We start from the raw sequence: 20,892 nt of genomic DNA on the forward strand, positions 1-20,892 counted from the left end.
GGTCAGGCTTTGGGATAAGAGCACCCCTCCACTTGATCACGTGACAACAATGAACAACCTGGGAGCTCTCTGTGCACAGTGGTTTACTGTTTAAGAATGAACCTCGTCACAGGCACCGGACAGGGAGTTGATTGTCTGTATGTGACAAAGTGGAGGGATGGTCTTATCCCATGGAAAAGCCTAACCAGGCCTGAGACGGTGATGGGAGCAGTTTTCGCGAGGTGAGTGGGCCTTACATATATTTCTTCCATTATTAAAGGTCTTATATCCCAACACAGATATGTACAGAATTACACAGGAGATAAGCGCATCCTTCCGCTAACAGGAAACAGCTTGGCTGTTCTCTGTGGAAACAGCGAGCTTCCCCTAAATTATTAGTAACATTTGTGTCAACTTTAAAAATCCAATGTAGGCTAAATATAACCATTCTGAGAGCCATGCTGTTAACTGGAAATTTTCTTCCGGTGTTAAACAATCACATTATGTTGATTCTAAGTTTTTAAATTGTCTCACAACAACCTGTTGTTAAATGTACAAGCAACTTCACAACAAAAAACTTGTAGAATATTCAGGAACTTTGAAGGAGGTAACGCTTGGTATCAACTGGCGAATGCTTGTGTGATTAACCGTTTACACTTGTCAAAATTACGTGAGCACTTTTTATCTTTTATGAGTCATTCTTTCATGAATTTACAAAACTCCCATGTGATAGTTACTTGACCAAATGTTGGCTCTTCTAACTGTCACGATCGGGTGACAGAGACCAAGAAAGTGTCACTCAGTGGAGTGCCTGTTCTTGGTCGTGTATGATAGAAAGCGCCCGTGCGTGATATTGGGTTACAGCAGAGTTTGCTGACGGTGCTCTACGAGCACGGATGTTTTGTATCGCACGAGTTTTACAGTGGAGGTTTCTGCTGTCATAGCTAGGGCTGACGGTTTTTCGCTGACAGCGCACACGGGATTTTCACGGATTGAGTTTCTCGTGTCTTTTTCTGCTTGGGAGGCAGAATTGTGTATAGCTGGACTGGGTTTTGGGACAAGGTCAGTCACGTGTATTTGGCTAGGTGGTCTGTCAGAGACTCAAGGACGGCACACTTGACACCCAGCGGCAGAAGGGGAAGGATCGTATACACAGTTTCTAGAGTATGATGGTTTTTCACCGAGTATTATATTCGGCACTCTAGGGGAACTTCCACTAGTTTTTCCTTTCTCCCTGCCACGTATTTTGCTGAGGACAAGTCGTCAATTTTCCTTCGTCGGCGATGGCTTTCGCATAAGGATTCGACAAGGGGTTCTGGACGGTTTTGGTCACTGTTGACGAACAGAGGCTGGTCCAGGGAGGAAGCGGACTTTGCTTCCATTGAGAGTACAATCATAGGCTTTTGAGGTAATAAATCATTATTTAACGCTGTTGATGAGTCTGTGTTGTGGAATGAAATACTCTCTGTTGTTCTTTCCAGGTTAGCGCATAATTTACTCTCTTTGACGCTAAAATACTAATCTGTATATGGTTTTTGCAGATAGGGAGAGAAGGACGGAAAATGACTGTTTTGTTGTTGTAAAAAGTCCATTTTGTGCAGGCCCACGTGCTCGATGAGATATTTAAAGATGACATGTTTTAAGGTGGTGGGTGAGGGGTAGCTGACATGTTTAGTGCACCGATGCTTTCTGTTTGCAGCCTTCGTTTCGTTTCGCTTCGTTCGCCTCGCTTCGTTACGTTCCTGTAACATCTGCACGGCTGACTCTGGCGGGAACTGTTGAGGCTACGCTAACCAGGAGACCGGCTAACCAGGAGACCGGCTAACCAGCGGACCGGCTAACCAGCGGACCGGCTAACCAGCGAACCGACTAACCAGCATACCGGCTAAGCAGCAGCAGCAGAGATAAAGCTAAGTGCACCATGTCGTACGCACCCCGTTGACCACCGTTGTCTTTTCGTATCTATGATTTCATTGGAGTAGTGACAACGTGGGGTGTGTGACACCTGCACGAACTAGGGCTTTTCGGACAGAACATTCTCATTTAACTATATTTACACGGGTTCAGCGTGTTCCTATAATTTTCTACATACTACTGGCATTTTGTCAGTGAACACTGGTTTTTTACGTGTTGAGAACGTAAAAGGAACATATTTTGAGTGAAGGCTCGAGGGAGGTGGAGAGTTTATACATAAACAGGCGTCTGAAACTTATACTTTTGTTGACTCTATTTAATTGTATGACTGCGAGAGTGGATCGTGGTGTGGTTAGTTAATTAGTAGTAATTAACCGGTTCATAATCACCTTGAGTGATATATTGAAACGTGACACATGGGGGCCAAGCCGGGATTTACTCAGTTAATTTCTGACTGATAAAGACCCACCAATTAAGGATAACTAAGAGCAGATAATCTCGTCAGTGCTCGACTTATTTTCTGCTTGGTGCTACCCTTTTTTGTATAGTTTTGATCATATACCACACCTTAAGCGATTCACATCTTGCAGGAAATGTAAATTGTAATTTGTGAGTTATTGTATGCGCTAACTGTGATTACTTCCCTTTCCTTTGTTTGTGAATCTTTGTTGTTGTACGTTCAGAGTTTTCCGTTGCAGAGAGCTGAGCGGGGTTAACGGATTTGTTGTTCGTTTTACTCAGTTTTCTCTACATTGTTGTTTCGCATTCTGTAACAGGTTACATTTCTACCGTCTTGTTTTACTTGGATTTTTCTCCATATTTTGACTTTGTTGGAATTTTGGGGGGGAAGGGTCCGAGGACTTCTGTCCTAACCAAGGCTGTGGGAGACACTCTGTTTCACCGCAAAAAGCAGCCGATAAAGTAGGCCACGGCTGTGGGAAACACTTTGTTTCACCGCAAAAAGCAGCCATAAAGTAGGCTACGCGATTTGTTCTACACCGTTTGGATTTTTCTTCTGCATTTTCTGGTTGCTGGATTTTTGTATCCACCGCTTTCATCACCGCGTGTTCTAGCTATAGCTGCGTTAGACTTATTTTGGTAATAAAGCTTTGCTAAAACTAACCATGGCTACAGGGGGATCTCCTACGAGGAGAATAACTTTCGAGACTCCTGGGAGCGAGCAACCGACTGAGCGAGACGCACGCGTTAGAGCCCGAAGCGTTCTAAAACGCTTAGAAGTAGAACGGAAGGAAGAATTTGAGCGACTGACAAGAAAAGAAGAACGTGACCGACAGGACAAGAAGGACGAACTTGACAGACAAGAAAGGGAACGACAGGCAGAACGACAGGCTGAACGAGACAGACAGGAAAGGAAAGAAGAACGTGACAGACAGGAAAAGAAAGACGAACTTGACAGACAAGAAAGGGAACGACAGGCAGAACGAGACAGACAGGAAAGGAAAGACGAACTTGACAGACAAGAAAGAGAACGAGACAGACAAGAAAAGAAAGACGAGCTTGAGAGACAGGAACGACAGGCCGAGCGTGACAGACAGGAACGGAAAGAGAAAGAGCAGGCGGATCGCGATCTCCAGCTAGAGCTAGCTAGGCTACAGGCCGAGAAGGGTACGCTTACTCAGGCTAGCGCGCCGACGTTTGTTGCCGACCGTACGAGACTGCCGACGTTCGACGATGACAAGGACGAGCTCGACGATTTTTTACGCCGGTTTGAGCGCATTGCATCTGACCAGAAGTGGGAAGAGGCCACGTGGGCTAGCCGCCTTAGCACCTGCTTAAAAGGACGCGCATTACAGCTCTACAATGCTTTGGATGACGACGAGGCGAGAGACTATCAGGCACTTAAGAAGGCGTTACTCCAGCGCTTTAACCTGACTGCTGAAGCCTACAGACGACGTCTGCGTAACAGCAAGAGACTGAGCGGCGAGCTGAGTCATCAGTTTGTGGCACGCCTTAATCTCTACCTGCGGCGCTGGGTGGAGATGGCCGAAAAGGACTGGACCGTCAACGACCTTGCCGACCTCATTGTCATGGAACAACTGATGTCCAGCCTGCGACCTGAGGTGGTGACCTTCGTGCAGGAACACCAGCCAAAGACTACTCAGGAGGCAGCCGACTGGATCAGAGTGCACGAGGACGCCCAGGCGATCTCCGGCAAATCTTCAGGCTCACGGCCAGGAAAATCGGGAAATTCGGGTTCTTCAGGACCCAAGGACGGGAAGGACGATCAGGGACACAAGGGATCGAGTTCCAGATCTGACATCCAGTGTTACTACTGCAACAAGCGGGGCCACGTGAAGAAGGACTGCCACAGGAGACAGGCTGACCAGAAGGGCGTTCACTTTGTTGGCAGTGAGGAGTTAAGGGACGTCACGAGCTCATGCACCATTCCACAACTCTGCGTTCCGTGCTCCAGGAAACATTTCCAGCCCCACTGCAACGTCTACGTTAACGGAGTGAAGGGCGAAGGTCTGCGGGACACAGGGGCAGACATGATAGTGGTTCGGGCGAGTCTAGTTCCAGCTATGGCCTACACAGGAGACAGCATCAGGGTGAGAATGGCCGAGGCATCTCACGCTTACGACTTGAACACGGCAGTGATCAAGGTCGTAACCCCGTTGTTCACGGGGACCATTGTGGCCGTCGTCATGGACGATCCTCCATGCGACCTGCTCATTGGAAACCGGGTCCAGTTTGTGGACGGCGTCACCAGGGAGGTTCCCGTTTATCGGGCTCCCGACGTCATTTCAGTGCTCACGCGGGCACAGGCGGAGCGAGAGGACAAACCTCTCAAACCCCTACCTGCTGCACGAGCTGCCCTGGGGAACGTGACCCCCGCGCTTCTCGCGAAGGCTCAGGATTCTGACCCGACCTTAGCTACTCCTCGGGAGCATGCGAAGTCGGGGAAGGTGAAGCTGAGCGGGAAGCATGGGAGGTCAAGGTTCCTCAGGGACAAGAAGTTGCTCTACCGTGAGTTCAGCAACCAAGAAGGTACATTCAAACAGGTTGTCGTGCCTCGCGAGTTTCGCGAGGGTGTCATGGCAACGGCACACGACTCGATTCTGGGAGGTCATCTTGGTACCAAGAAGACCACGGATCGTGTCTGGCGCCACTTTTACTGGCCAGGCATCTGCACGGATGTCCGACGTTTCTGTGCGTCCTGCGATAAGTGCCAGAAGGTGGTTGCCAAAGGAAGGGTGAGGAAGGTCCCCTTGGAGAAGATGCCGCTCATCGACGAACCCTTTCGTCGGGTGGCAGTGGACATCATCGGGCCCATCTTGCCTGCGTCTGAGGACGGAAACAGATACATTTTGACCATGGGGGACTACGCTACTCGATACCCAGAGGCGATCCCTCTGAAATCGATTGAAGCCACGCGAGTAGCTGAGGCTCTGGTTACTATGTGGTCCCGGCTGGGAATTCCATCAGAGGTACTCACCGACAGAGGCACGCAGTTCACGGGAGGAGTGATGGCGGAGGCAGCACGACTGCTATCACTGGAGCAGCACTTCACCACTCCTTACCATGCTCAGTGCAACGGACTGGTGGAAAGGTTCAATGGCACCTTGAAGACCATGCTGAGGAAACTAGCTCAGGAGAAGCCACGCACGTGGGACAGGTACATCCCAGCATTGCTTTTTGCATACCGCGAGGTTCCTCAGGAGAGCTTGGGCTTTTCCCCATTTGAGTTGTTGTACGGCAGACAGGTACGCGGTCCCATGGCTATCCTGCGTCAGGCTTGGACGGACGAAGAAGCCGACGAGGAGGTGCAGACGACAGCGACCTACATCGTAGAACTCAGGAACAGGATTGAAGAGACCTGCAAACTGGCTCAAGAGAACCTGGGAAGAGCAGCACAGCGTTACGCGCGAGGATTCGACCGCAAGGCACGGCCGCGCAGCTTCAAGATTGGAGAACGGGTGTTGCTACTTCTACCTGTCAAACACAACAAGCTACAACTGCAGTGGCAAGGACCTTTTGAGGTGACAGCGAAAGTGGGCCAGAACGACTACAGGATCGTCATGAACGGGAAAGCACGCCTGTACCACGCCAACCTGCTGCGCGCCTACATAGAAAGGACTACCTCTTCAGTCACTTGGCCAAGGCCAAGTACTTTTCCAAACTGGACCTCACCAAGGGATACTGGCAAATTCCAGTTGCCGAGGAAGATCGCCCAAAGACTGCATTTACCACTCCATTCGGCCAGTTCCAGTGGACAGTCATGCCTTTTGGTCTACAGAATGCAGGTGCCGTCTTCACTCGCATGATGAGGAAACTTTTGGAACCATTGAAGCGCGAGGACATCAGCAGTTTCATCGACGATGTGCTGATCGCGACAGAGACATGGACTGAACATCTCGACGCCCTGCGCGACGTGTTCGGAAGGTTGAAGGACGGAAATCTGGGAGCTAAACCGTCCAAGTGCTACTTGGGATTTCGGGAATTGTCTTTCCTGGGTCATGTTGTCGGCGAGGGATTGCTCGTTCCAGAGGACGACAAGATCCAGAAGATTCGGGAGGCGGAGCCACCGCGCACGAAGAAAGAAGTCAGGTCTTTCCTGGGCCTAGCCAGCTTCTACAGACGCTTCATCCCGCACTTTGCCGAAATCGCACTACCACTGACCAACCTTACCAAGAAACTACAACCGACCGTTGTAGTGTGGACTGAGGAATGCAGCTCCGCATTCAACACCCTGAAGAGGCGACTCACCAGTCAGCCTATTCTCCGACTACCAGACCTGAACAAGGACTTCGTGCTGAGGACAGACGCTTCAGGAAAAGGACTTGGGGCAGTGTTGCTTCAGGAGACAGAGGGGTTTTTGCACCCTGTTTGTTTCGCCAGCCGTAAGCTGACCTCGGCCGAGGCAGCGTATGCAACGGTTGAACGCGAGTGTCTCGCCATTGTCTGGGGCATCCAGAAGTTCGAAGCGTACCTGTACGGACGACCTTTCTGTCTGGAGACGGACCATCAACCTCTGCAATATCTTCAGGTTGCAAGGTTGGCAAACGCCAGACTTATGCGCTGGGCGTTGATTCTCCAACCGTACCAATTCACGGTACGCGTCATACCGGGCGCCAACAATGTTGGAGCTGACTTTCTCTCTCGGGCTGGAGAGGAGAACATGACTGTGAGCGAAACCGAGGTTTCGTCTTGAAGAGGGGAGGTGTGTCACGATCGGGTGACAGAGACCAAGAAAGTGTCACTCAGTGGAGTGCCTGTTCTTGGTCGTGTATGATAGAAAGCGCCCGTGCGTGATATTGGGTTACAGCAGAGTTTGCTGACGGTGCTCTACGAGCACGGATGTTTTGTATCGCACGAGTTTTACAGTGGAGGTTTCTGCTGTCATAGCTAGGGCTGACGGTTTTTCGCTGACAGCGCACACGGGATTTTCACGGATTGAGTTTCTCGTGTCTTTTTCTGCTTGGGAGGCAGAATTGTGTATAGCTGGACTGGGTTTTGGGACAAGGTCAGTCACGTGTATTTGGCTAGGTGGTCTGTCAGAGACTCAAGGACGGCACACTTGACACCCAGCGGCAGAAGGGGAAGGATCGTATACACAGTTTCTAGAGTATGATGGTTTTTCACCGAGTATTATATTCGGCACTCTAGGGGAACTTCCACTAGTTTTTCCTTTCTCCCTGCCACGTATTTTGCTGAGGACAAGTCGTCAATTTTCCTTCGTCGGCGATGGCTTTCGCATAAGGATTCGACAAGGGGTTCTGGACGGTTTTGGTCACTGTTGACGAACAGAGGCTGGTCCAGGGAGGAAGCGGACTTTGCTTCCATTGAGAGTACAATCATAGGCTTTTGAGGTAATAAATCATTATTTAACGCTGTTGATGAGTCTGTGTTGTGGAATGAAATACTCTCTGTTGTTCTTTCCAGGTTAGCGCATAATTTACTCTCTTTGACGCTAAAATACTAATCTGTATATGGTTTTTGCAGATAGGGAGAGAAGGACGGAAAATGACTGTTTTGTTGTTGTAAAAAGTCCATTTTGTGCAGGCCCACGTGCTCGATGAGATATTTAAAGATGACATGTTTTAAGGTGGTGGGTGAGGGGTAGCTGACATGTTTAGTGCACCGATGCTTTCTGTTTGCAGCCTTCGTTTCGTTTCGCTTCGTTCGCCTCGCTTCGTTACGTTCCTGTAACATCTGCACGGCTGACTCTGGCGGGAACTGTTGAGGCTACGCTAACCAGGAGACCGGCTAACCAGGAGACCGGCTAACCAGCGGACCGGCTAACCAGCGGACCGGCTAACCAGCGAACCGACTAACCAGCATACCGGCTAAGCAGCAGCAGCAGAGATAAAGCTAAGTGCACCATGTCGTACGCACCCCGTTGACCACCGTTGTCTTTTCGTATCTATGATTTCATTGGAGTAGTGACAACGTGGGGTGTGTGACACCTGCACGAACTAGGGCTTTTCGGACAGAACATTCTCATTTAACTATATTTACACGGGTTCAGCGTGTTCCTATAATTTTCTACATACTACTGGCATTTTGTCAGTGAACACTGGTTTTTTACGTGTTGAGAACGTAAAAGGAACATATTTTGAGTGAAGGCTCGAGGGAGGTGGAGAGTTTATACATAAACAGGCGTCTGAAACTTATACTTTTGTTGACTCTATTTAATTGTATGACTGCGAGAGTGGATCGTGGTGTGGTTAGTTAATTAGTAGTAATTAACCGGTTCATAATCACCTTGAGTGATATATTGAAACGTGACACTAACACCTGGGCGAAGCCGGGTCCTGACTGCTGGACAGACAGACAGACAGATCTCGACAGACACAGGCAGACAAACACAGACGCAAGGTTGGAAGAAACACAGACACAGACACAGACACACACGTACACACACACACACACATACATACACACACACACACACACACACACGCACACACGCACACACACACACACCTTAATTTGCACACACTCTCTCTCTCTCTCTCTCTCTCTCTCTCTCTATCTCTCTCTCTCTCTCTCTCTCTCTCTCTCTCTTCTTTCTCTCACTCTCTCTTCTTTCTCTCTACATTAGGCCTAAAAAAATAGGTGTGGTTACGGTAACCCGACCTACCCTATTTTTAGGGGCCGACCCTGTAACTTTTTATTACATTTGTTAAAAAAAACAAAAAAACACACACAAGAAAGCGAGTGCAGAAAACGCAATGAAAGCGAAAGCGCCCGAGTCGCACATTTATTTCCCTGTCAAGTAGGTTTAATTTGTACACATTAGAAAAAAAAGTTAAAAAAAAGTGATTGCATACCTTCCTACCCTAATTTTTTTGGCTATGTTACCGTAACCACATCTATTTTTTTGTGTGTGTGTGCCTTAGACAGACGCAAGGTTGGAAGACACACAGACAACAACCCGCGTCAAGATTGTTCAGGTCTATGTGCTCCTTTGAAAATTGTCTGAAATGAGATACAACAGCCATGTCTCGTGTATCACGATTTCTTTCTTCTGCACAACTCGTGCGTAACACCTGGGGTCCCAAATCACAGCACGCAATCTCGGCTTTCCCCTGCTACAGGTAAGACGAGACATCCGGGTGGCGTTGTCACTGACCTTCGATCCAATAGCTACTGGCACACAAACAAAAGGTAGTTATCTATATATATATATACGACTAGTGTCTGTGTGTCTGTGTGTGTGTCTGTCTGTGCGCGATGCACGGCCAAAGTTCTCGATGGATCTGCTTCAAATTTGGTGGGCTTATTCAGAGAGACCCCGGACACAACCTCATCGATGAGATATTTCAACACGTGCTCTCAGCGCGCAGCGCTGAACCGATTTTGGTTCCACCTCAGCTATTTTGGTTCCACCTCAGCTACCCGGGCCCCCATACCGACACACCATAGCCGTTGTCTGCTTCTGAGATCAGTAGCCTTACAGACTCTCTTCTCTGGAGAGAATGGAGGAACAAATATATGCACAAGGCTATAAGCTCTGGCTGGCTCATTCGGGAAGCCCCATCAAAACAGATGAACACCTATAATGCATGCCCACGTGTAATAAAAAGGATTAACCGCCTAAGGGCAGAAGCTGGGAATTACCAATTTCTAGAGCTTAAATGTACCTGTCAATCCGACCTCACCATTGCTCATTTGACTTTGGAGTGTGATTTGAACTCATGCCACTTTCAACCCCTGACTCAGTTTATAAACTCAAATAGAAATATTCTGCCAAATACCTCAAAGGAAAAATTAAGCTATCTTTTAAGTTTTAATAAAGACCTTGGGTGGCAAGGTCCCAAACTTATCGCTGGACTTATGCACACGCACCCACTTGGTCCCTGGATATGAAGAGACGTTGCTGCGGCTGACGCCATTGCTTCTCATACAGCTACTATATATTTTTATCAGAACTTTTAAAAATACCATTTTATATCCAAGTATCTCTTAACACCATTTTTAATTAGATGAGCGAGAGTGTGCGGGGGGCGGGAGGGTGGTGAACCACTGTACATAAAGGGAAAGTTTGTGTGCGTGCCTGTGTGTGTTCTTAATCTAAGACAAATGTCGCCAATGTTTTTACAGAGTGACGTTAAATAAACGATTTTATCATTTATCTGTCTGTATGTTCAGGCATTTGAGAAGCCACAACAGATAATAATTATAGGGCTAAGAAATAAGCTCTAAAATTCTCAATCCCGTTTGACAGGACTTCGCCTGCAGAGGTGATTGTGATGAACCGCCACGCTGTCTGTCTCTGTCTCGCGATTCACCCCGGCGAAGCCGGGTATCCCTCTAGTAAGTGTATGTTTGCTGTAGACAGCCTGGCGCCTAACAATCCGCTTAAAACGTAACATTAGCTCTGCTGGGTCATGGAATATGTACGTTACACATCCGATTTATCCATGAAATCGCGTTGTAGCGCGTCCCATCATTATGTGTAAAGATGATTTGTGATTGTAGTTGATAACGTTCGATTTATTTGACTTGTGCATTGTGTACGAGATTGTGTTTTTATCTATTTGAAGATTTAAAAAACAAGAAATTCCTCCGAGGTAGGAAAAACACCCCCGTCCTTACCATTCTCACTGCCACCAACTGAGAAGGTTATTTCCCTTTGACCATTAATATGTCCCTCTATAAGTCCTTGTAGAATCTTAATCCACCAATAACTCCCTAACCGTGTGTTTGACTGGTCCCAATGTTTGTAAGGACCGTCTCAGGAATGTATAGAACCTGTTCACCAAGTTTGGTGACGATCGGTCCGTTCATTCTTGAGATCTATATGCGAACACAAACACACACACAAACAAACAAACACATCGACCGAATCCTATACACACCCCTATACCGGGGGTGTAAAAAGGTGTATTGTTACTGTACGTAATGAAGAGTATTACATTGAAGATTGATTGTAAGGCGCTTAGAACTATTTTAGGATTTGCGCCATATGAATACCCTTATCATTATTATTTTGTGTGTTGTCCGTCTCAAGGACAAATTGTTAAAAGAGGCCAAGCCTTAAATCTGTATCCTTGTAAAACAAAGTTCAGTTCAGTTCAGTTCTCTCTCTCTCTCTTTCTCTCTCTCTTTCTCTCATTTTCTCGCTTTGTCTCTCTCCCTCTCCCTCCTTCGCTCTCTCTTCCTCTCTCCCTCCCCTCTCTCTCTGTGTCTGTCTCTGCCTGTCTGTCTGTCTGTCTGTCTGTCTCTCTGTCTCTCTCTCTCTCGATCTCTGTCTCTCTGTCTCTCTGTCTGTCTGTCTGTCTGTTTTGTCTGTCTGTCTGTCTGTCTGTCTGTCTGTCTGTCTGTCTGTCTGTCTGTCTGTCTGTCTGTCTCTCTCTCTCTCTCTCTCTCTCTCTCTCAAGAAGTATGAAAGAATGTGCCGAAAAAATAGGCGCAGACGGAAAACAAACATTTGACAAGAGACTTTGCAACAAGTAACGTGTCTGCAAGACCGCGCGCGACTTTGGGACTTTTTTCTGGTGTGATCAATCTTGTTGACATTCCACGCGATCTGGAAACCATGTCGCGAAGTACCCACCTTGTGTTTTATCGATGAGCATTGTACATTTGTATCGATATTTCGAAATCGTTCCCTTCCTCCCCCATCCACCCCTTCGCAATGAACTGTACACAGTTTTAGCGAATACAACTTCAGACTTCAGACCTCTCTCTCTCTCTCTCTCTCTCTCTCTCTCTCTCTCTCTCTCTCTCTCTCTCTCTCTCTCTCTCTCTCTCTCTCTCTATGCGCTTGCCTAAATCAGGACCAAAAGGCCACACGACCATAGAATACAGAAGTTTTAGACATTTTGATGAGTCTGCATTTTTTCGTGATCTTAGTGAAGCTCCATTTCAGAGCGTTTTTAATTTCAGTCTTGCAGATGATGCTTTTGATCAATTGTATAGCATTTTAAGCACAATTATAGATAAACACGTGCCCCTGCGCCAGCATAGAGTAAAACATGCCAGACTTCCGCCTTGGTTAACATCAGATATTATAGAGGCGATGGCTCTGAGAGATTATTTCAAGGAAAATAAGATGACAGACGAATATAAACAGCAGAGGAATGAGGTGTTAAACCGTGTGAGACAATCCAAAACTGGTTACTTTGATAAATTAATTTCCGATAAGAAAGATACTGCAACAATTTGGCGGGCAGTAAATGAAATCCTTGATAAATCTAGGAAAAGGTCAACTGCTAATCTAACAAAACTATCTGCGGAAGAATTTAATAATCATTTTATATCTTTAGCGGATAAATTGAAGGCTTCTGTGGCAGAAACAAATTCTCGGGATAGAGATGACTGTTTTGAAAAATTGGACGAATTCTGTCAGCGGAACAGAATAAACAATGAAGCGTTTATCATTCCTCCGATTGCAGTTCATGAGGTCGGAACATTTATTGAAAACCTGGAGAATAAAAAGTCCATGGGTCCTGATAAAATACCCGTGAAGTTATTGAAGCTTTCTCTACCGTATATTGTGGATTCGCTCACGTTTGTATATAACCTTAGTATTGAGCAGAACTTTTTTCCGTCTAAATTGAAAAGCGCCAAAGTCATACCCCTTCCCAAATGTAAAGATCTCTCAGACCCAAGTAATTTTAGACCCATTTCTTTACTGCCTGTTTTGTCAAAACCATTAGAAAGGCATGTGCACAAGCATCTTCTTGCTTACATGGAAGAACAAAATTTGTTCCATCAGTTTCAATCCGGTTTTCGGTCCAAGCATTCTTGCCACACAGCTCTTACGTCTCTCTGCGAAGCTTGGCTGTCAGCAATGAACAAGTCTGAAGTTACAGGAGCATTGTTTTTGGACTTTAAGAAAGCATTTGACTTAGTCGATCATTCCATATTGCTGAAAAAATTACACTATTATTTGAGAAACGATTCGGTCTGTGACTTCTTTAAATCGTATCTTGCTGACCGGACACAGTATGTCACTCTACAATGCCAGAATTCGTCTACTGCACTAGTAAGACATGGCGTCCCTCAAGGGTCTATATTAGGACCTATTCTCTTTTGTATTTACGTTAATGATTTGCCTTTACATGTATCGGATGATAAAGTCAAATGCGAGTTTTTTGCAGACGATTCGTCTATCCATACCAGTAACACCTCGTTGGAATCAGTAAATTCTTCCCTGAAGAACACTTTGGACGAAGTTGCGAAATGGTGCACATCAAATGCCATGATACTGCACCCAGAAAAAACTAAAAGCATTGTTATTACCACAAGACAAAAGCATCAGCTAAGTCCTCTTAAATTACAACTGACCTTAGGTACAACTCAAATACAGCAAGTTAAAGAACACCGCATACTTGGTGTAACTGTTGATGAAGAAATGAAATGGCAAACACACATAAGCAACCTCTGCAAAGTGTTATCAAGGAATTTGTATTTGCTGTCAAAACTCAAACATTATGCGAAGTCTGAAACATTAAAAATGTTCGTTCATGCTCATATAATGCCTCATATTAATTTTGCTTCGACATTGTGGGATGGCTGCAGCGATGTTCACTTATTAAAACTCAATTCTTTGTACCGTCGTGCTGCAAAACTTATCCTGTATGAATCGCACATGTCTACAGAAATGAAGTTAAACATCCTTAATTTCCTTCCCCTAAAAACCCACCTTGCATACAATAAGGCTGTCTTTATGTATAAAGTAGTTCATGGCGATGTGCCCAGTTATGTGCAATCCCATTTTACACATGTTACGAAGAGGTATGGGTCTCAAAATTTACTTCCTCCAATTCCTCGTATAGATCTTTATAAATCCAGCTTAGCTTTTTCAGGATCATCTCTGTGGAATTCTTTGCCAATAGAAATCAAACGATCCGCATCATTAAAGGCCTTTAAAAGGCAGTTGCACACACATTTGAGCACACTATAAACTGCCCCTGCTGTCTAGTTTCCATTGTGTACTCGGATAATGTATGCAATGCTCTTAAGTGTTTTGTTTTTTTATGTTTATACTCGACCATTATTTTGATGTTTTACTAGTTTAATACTTTGATTAGATACTGTTCCTTTTAGGTATGAAATGATAGCATGTGCTTGTGTGTAGATATGCGAGCGCACGCTCGCGCGCGCGAGCATGTGTGTGTGTATATGTGTGTGAGTGTGTGTGTGTGTATGTGTGTGTGCATGTGTGTGTGTGTGCATGTGTGTGTGTGCATGTGTGTGTGTGTGTGTGTGTGTGTTTATGTGTGCATGTGTGTGTGTATACGTGGGTGTGGATGTGTGTGTGTGTATGTGCGCAGTCTTTGCTTTCGTTTACAATTATTCTCTGTATATGTTCCAAGGACAGGTTGGAAGATTAGGCTAAGCCTAAAACCTTTATCCTTATGTAATAAAGTTCTGAGTTCTGAGTTCTGAGTTCTCTCTCTCTCTCTCTCTCTCTTTCTCTCTCTCAGTTGCTATCGCTTAAGTGGGAAAGTATATTCCCTTTCCTGCTATTTTACATTTCAACAACTCAAGATGATTACTATCTTCAAGCCATGCAGTTAAATTCATACATGTACAAGATACACACCAAACGCCACTGTGAGATACGAATGAAGGTGACACGCCAGGCAAGTCGTGAAGGCAGTGTGCAACACTCTCGTGTCTGGACACGCTACAACCCTGCATGTCGATCAGTGTTAGGATCGTTATCCGCAGTTTTAGAACTTAATGTAGGCAAGACCAAGGAAATGATTATGGACAATAGGAGGAAGGAACATGTACATGGGGATATAGTGATTAAGGGGGAGGTTGTAGAGAAAGTAGAGCAGTATAAGTATTTGGGAATAATCATAGATAATAAGTTGACATGGAAGCCAAATACTGATGCTATTGTGAAGAAGCTCCACTCCCGCCTGTACTTTTTGAGAAAACTCAGATCTTTTAATGTTAGACAAGAGATTCTCCAGATGTTTTATGCCTCAACCTGCAATAGTGTGCTGTACTTTGGATCCGTGTGTTGGAGTGGCAGCATCAGCAAGCAGGACAGGGATAGATTAGAGAAGTTCATTAAGAAAGCAGGTGGGGTAGTTGGGAGGAAGCAGGACACTTTTGCATCAACGCAGGAACGACGACTGACTGACAGGCTACAGAAGATTTTGACCGATGACACGCACCCACTCAGACCTGAACTCGACAGCAGACGGATGGACAGAAGCTTAAGATTTAGACAGCCATACACAAGAACCACACGCTACAGAAACTCATTCATTCCATCTGCAATTCACATCTTCAACTCTCAGGTGGGGCGCTAGGTGCTGGTGCTGTCGCTCTGACAACGGCATAATCTTGACATCCTTTTATCAGTTGTTTTTCTCTGCTGTTAGTTATATTGATTTATAGGGGACCAAGTCGACTGCGTGAAGTATACTTCGTTAAGTCTGTCCTTAACTGGGCCAAGTCGACTGCGTGAAGTATACTTCGTTAAGCCTGTCCTTAACTGGGCCAAGTCGACTGCGTGAAGTATACTTCGTTAAGTCTGTCCTTAACTGGGCCAAGTCGACTGCGTGAAGTATACTTCGTTAAGTCTGTCCTTAACTGGGCCAAGTCGACTGCGTGAAGTATACTTCGTTAAGTCTGTCCTTAACTGGGCCAAGTCGACTGCGTGAAGTATACTTCGTGAAGCCTGTCCTTAACTGGGCCAAGTCGACTGCGTGAAGTACACTTCGTTAAGTCTGTCCTTAACTGGGGCAAGTCGACTGCGTGAAGTATACTTCGTTAAGTATGTCCTTAACTGGGCCAAGTCGACTGCGTGAAGTATACTTCGTTAATCCTGTCCTTAACTGGGCCAAGTCGACTGCGTGAAGTATACTTCGTTAAGTCTGTCCTTAACTGGGCCAAGTCGACTGCGTGAAGTATACTTCGTTAAGCCTGTCCTTAACTGGGCCAAGTCGACTGCGTGAAGTATACTTCGTTAATCCTGTCCTTAACTGGGCCAAGTCGACTGCGTGAAGTATACTTCGTTAAGTCTGTCCTTAACTGGGCCAAGTATACTTCGTTAATCCTGTCCTTAACTGGGCCAAGTCGACTGCGTGAAGTATACTTCGTTAAGCCTGTCCTTAACTGGGCCAAGTCGACTGCGTGAAGTATACTTCGTTAAGCCTGTCCTTAACTGGGCCAAGTCGACTGCGTGAAGTATACTTCGTTAAGCCTGTCCTTAACTGGGCCAAGTCGACTGCGTGAAGTATACTTCGTTAAGTCTGTCCTTAACTGGGCCAAGTCGACTGCGTGAAGTATACTTCGTTAAGTCTGTCCTTAACTGGGCCAAGTCGACTGCGTGAAGTATACTTCGTTAATCCTGTCCTTAACTGGGCCAAGTCGACTGCGTGAAGTATACTTCGTTAATCCTGTCCTTAACTGGGCCAAGTCGACTGCGTGAAGTATACTTCGTTAATCCTGTCCTTAACTGGGCCAAGTCGACTGCGTGAAGTATACTTCGTTAAACCTGTCCTTAACTGGGCCAAGTCGACTGCGTGAAGTATACTTCGTTAAACCTGTCCTTAACTGGGCCAAGTCGACTGCGTGAAGTATACTTCGTTAAGCCTGTCCTTAACGGGGCCAAGTCGACTGCGTGAAGTATACTTCGTTAAGCCTGTCCTTAACTGGGCCAAGTCGACTGCGTGAAGTATACTTCGTTAAACATGTCCTTAACTGGGCCAAGTCGACTGCCCGAAGTATACTTCGTTAAGTCTGTCCTTAACGGGGCCAAGTCGACTGCGTGAAGTATACTTCGTTAAGTATGTCCTTAACTGGGCCAAGTCGACTGCGTGAAGTATACTTCGTTAAGCCTGTCCTTAACGGGGCCAAGTCGACTGCGTGAAGTATACTTCGTTAAGCCTGTCCTTAACTGGGCCAAGTCGACTGCGTGAAGTATACTTCGTTAAACCTGTCCTTAACTGGGCCAAGTCGACTGCGTGAAGTATACTTCGTTAAGCCTGTCCTTAACTGGGCCAAGTCGACTGCGTGAAGTATACTTCGTTAAGTCTGTCCTTAACTGGGCCAAGTCGACTGCGTGAAGTATACTTCGTTAAGCCTGTCCTTAACGGGGCCAAGTCGACTGCGTGAAGTATACTTCGTTAAGTCTGTCCTTAACGGGGCCAAGTCGACTGCGTGAAGTATACTTTGTTAAGCCTGTCCTTAACGGGGCCAAGTCGACTGCGTGAAGTATACTTCGTTAAGCCTGTCCTTAACTGGGCCAAGTCGACTGCGTGAAGTATACTTCGTTAAGCCTGTCCTTAACTGGGCCAAGTCGACTGCGTGAAGTATACTTCGTTAAGCCTGTCCTTAACTGGGCCAAGTCGACTGCGTGAAGTATACTTCGTTAAGCCTGTCCTTAACTGGGCCAAGTCCACTGCGTGAAGTATACTTCGTTAATCCTGTCCTTAACTGGGCCAAGTCGACTGCGTGAAGTATACTTTGAGAAGCCTGTCCTTAACTGGGCCAAGTCGACTGCGTGAAGTATACTTCGAGAAGCCTGTCCTTAACTGGGCCAAGTCGACTGCGTGAAGTATACTTCGTTAAGCCTGTCCTTAACTGGGCCAAGTCGACTGCGTGAAGTATACTTCGTTAATCCTGTCCTTAACTGGGCCAAGTCGACTGCGTGAAGTATACTTCGTTAAGTCTGTCCTTAACTGGGCCAAGTCGACTGCGTGAAGTATACTTCGTTAAGTCTGTCCTTAACGGGGCCAAGTCGACTGCGTGAAGTATACTTCGTTAAGTCTGTCCTTAACGGGGCCAAGTCGACTGCGTGAAGTATACTTCGTTAAGTCTGTCCTTAACGGGGCCAAGTCGACTGCGTGAAGTATACTTCGTTAAGTCTGTCCTTAACTGGGCCAAGTCGACTGCGTGAAGTATACTTCGTTAAGCCTGTCCTTAACTGGGCCAAGTCGACTGCGTGAAGTATACTTCGTTAAGCCTGTCCTTAACTGGGCCAAGTCGACTGCGTGAAGTATACTTCGTTAAGCCTGTCCTTAACTGGGTCAAGTCGACTGCGTGAAGTATACTTCGTTAAGCCTGTCTTTAACTGGGCCAAGTCGACTGCGTGAAGTATACTTCGAGAAGCCTGTCCTTAACTGGGCCAAGTCGACTGCGTGAAGTATACTTCGAGAAGCCTGTCCTTAACTGGGCCAAGTCGACTGCGTGAAGTATACTTCGTTAAGCCTGTCCTTAACTGGGCCAAGTCGACTGCGTGAAGTATACTTCGTTAAGCCTGTCCTTAACTGGGCCAAGTCGACTGCGTGAAGTATACTTCGTTAAGCCTGTCCTTAACTGGGCCAAGTCGACTGCGTGAAGTATACTTCGTTAAGCCTGTCCTTAACTGGGCCAAGTCGACTGCGTGAAGTATACTTCGTGAAGTCTGTCCTTAACGGGGCCAAGTCGACTGCGTGAAGTATACTTCGTTAAGTCTGTCCTTAACTGGGCCAAGTCGACTGCGTGAAGTATACTTCGAGAAGCTGGCCGCACGGAGCTTTAGCACGGAGTTTTCGGTAAAAAGACTTCGCGAAGTGGACTTCGGGCTGAATTCAGGACAGGCTTTAGGAAAACACGTGTAGACTGGTTCACAGGGGAGATGTGCATTGTCTTCCTTACTGTCGCTCGTCCTGCTTTGTTGGTTGGTTTTATTCCTTTATATTTCTTCTTCCTTTATACGTTTTACTGATGAAAGCAGAATATACCAAAATGACGACAATCCCTGCATGTATCCAAGTGCTAAGCCAAGTTTTTTTTCTCTCACGGTTTTGGTGCCTTAGTGTTTATAATATCCTAACCTTTCAGTTGATACCATACTTGTTGACATACCTTCTTTTTATATTTAGTCAAGTTTTGACTAAATATTTTAACATCGAGGGGGAATCGAAACGAGGGTATGGTGTATGTGTGTGTGTGTGTGTGTGTGTCTGTCTGTCTGTGTGTGTGTGTAGAGCGATTCAGACTAAACTACTGGACCGATCTTTATGAAATTTGACATGAGAGTTCCTGGGTATGAAATCCCCATACGTTTTTTTCATTTTTTGGATAAATGTCTTTGATGACGTCATATCCGGCTTTTCGTGAAAGTTGAGGCGGCACTGTCACGCCCTCATTTTTCAACCAAATTGGTTGAAATTTTGGTCAAGTAATCTTCGACGAAGCCCGGACTTCGGTATTGCATTTCAGCTTGGTGGCTTAAAAATGAATTAATGACTTTGGTCATTAACAATCTGAAAATTGTAAAAAAAAATAAAAATTTATAAAACGATCCAAATTTACGTTTATCTTATTCTCCATCATTTGCTGATTCCAAAAACATATAAATATGTTATATTCGGATTAAAAACAAGCTCTGAAAAATAAATATATAAAAATTATTATCAAAATTAAATTGTCCAAATCAATTTAAAAACACTTTCATCTTATTCCTTGTCGGTTCCTGATTCCAAAAACATATAGATATGATATGTTTGGATTAAAAACACGCTCAGAAAGTTAAAACAAAGAGAGGTACAGAAAAGCGTGCTATCCTTCTTAGCGCAACTACTACCCCGCTCTTCTTGTCAATTTCACTGCCTTTGCCATGAGCGGTGGACTGACGATGCTACGAGTATACGGTCTTGCTGAAAAATGGCATTGCCTTCACTTTCATTCAGTGAGTTCGACAGTTACTTGACTAAATATTGTATTTTCGCCTTACGCGACTTGTTTAAATCTGGACTTGCGCCAAGGTCTGTCACCTTTTGTAAATAAAACTTTTTCATGAGCTCTCTGAAAGGCAACATTTTGACATATATTGTCGAATGCCAGTAACAAAACTCGCATACTCATTTACTGAATTGTGTTCCTGTGAATGAGAGAGCAATGCTGTGCTGTCTGTATGGAACTGAAATGAGACTCCCGTGCCTACCCCCCCCCCCCCCCCCAAGAAAAAAACACCCCAGCGCGCTTTACTTTTATGTAGATTCAAAGTCTATTTATGACCATGGGAATAATCATTTTCAGTTGTATTATATACAGTCTGCTTGGCAAGCAAGCACGGAAACCACAAGACCCATCCAAATCTGCTTTACTTTTTTGCAAAATATACGGGCAGTCTTTCTGGTGTGTTCCTTCAGTGGGTAAATGACGACACCCTTTTTGGATTCGGCCCAAATATTCCTGCTACCCCCGTGCAGTGAAGGCTTTACAAAGCTGAAAAAACTATAAAGAAACAATATTACACCGAAGGAGAGTGAGAAAGTTCCCTTTGTACATTTGAATGGTCTTTCAGGCGAGGATATTGGCTCTCCACCAATATGCAGATCGTCGATACATGCAATATATTATCTGTCCACGCCCACGTGAAGGGTGCCTTTGCTGTACACTATCAAGGTGTCACATTGACAAACTATGTCTGAGTTTCGTCTCTCTTCCGTAAATTTTTCTATTGTATGCTCTTGGATGCAAAGCAATTCGATCACTACCAATGATTGTTTTGTATTGAGGTTTTGTTTGGATGTTTTTGGCTTGAAGTAATTAAAGAATTAAAATAAGAAC

The 20,892-nt window shown here is 45.6% G+C and overlaps 2 protein-coding genes across 2 annotated transcripts in view; one reads left to right on the top strand and one right to left on the bottom strand.

Annotated features, from left to right (window-relative positions):
- Positions 1–439, bottom strand: part of LOC138971926 (atrial natriuretic peptide receptor 1-like) — a 7,200-nt gene extending 6,761 nt beyond the window's left edge. The window contains exon 1 of the mRNA XM_070344773.1: positions 425–439. Within this exon, the coding sequence (XP_070200874.1) occupies positions 425–439 (15 nt within the window). The remainder of the gene's footprint in view (positions 1–424) is intronic.
- Positions 1–20,892, top strand: part of LOC138970506 (uncharacterized) — a 339,583-nt gene that overhangs the window by 300,685 nt on the left and 18,006 nt on the right. The window lies entirely within an intron of this gene.

The sequence above is a fragment of the Littorina saxatilis genome, linkage group LG7, assembly GCF_037325665.1.
Source record: "Littorina saxatilis isolate snail1 linkage group LG7, US_GU_Lsax_2.0, whole genome shotgun sequence".
Taxonomy (NCBI): Eukaryota; Metazoa; Mollusca; class Gastropoda; order Littorinimorpha; family Littorinidae; genus Littorina; species Littorina saxatilis.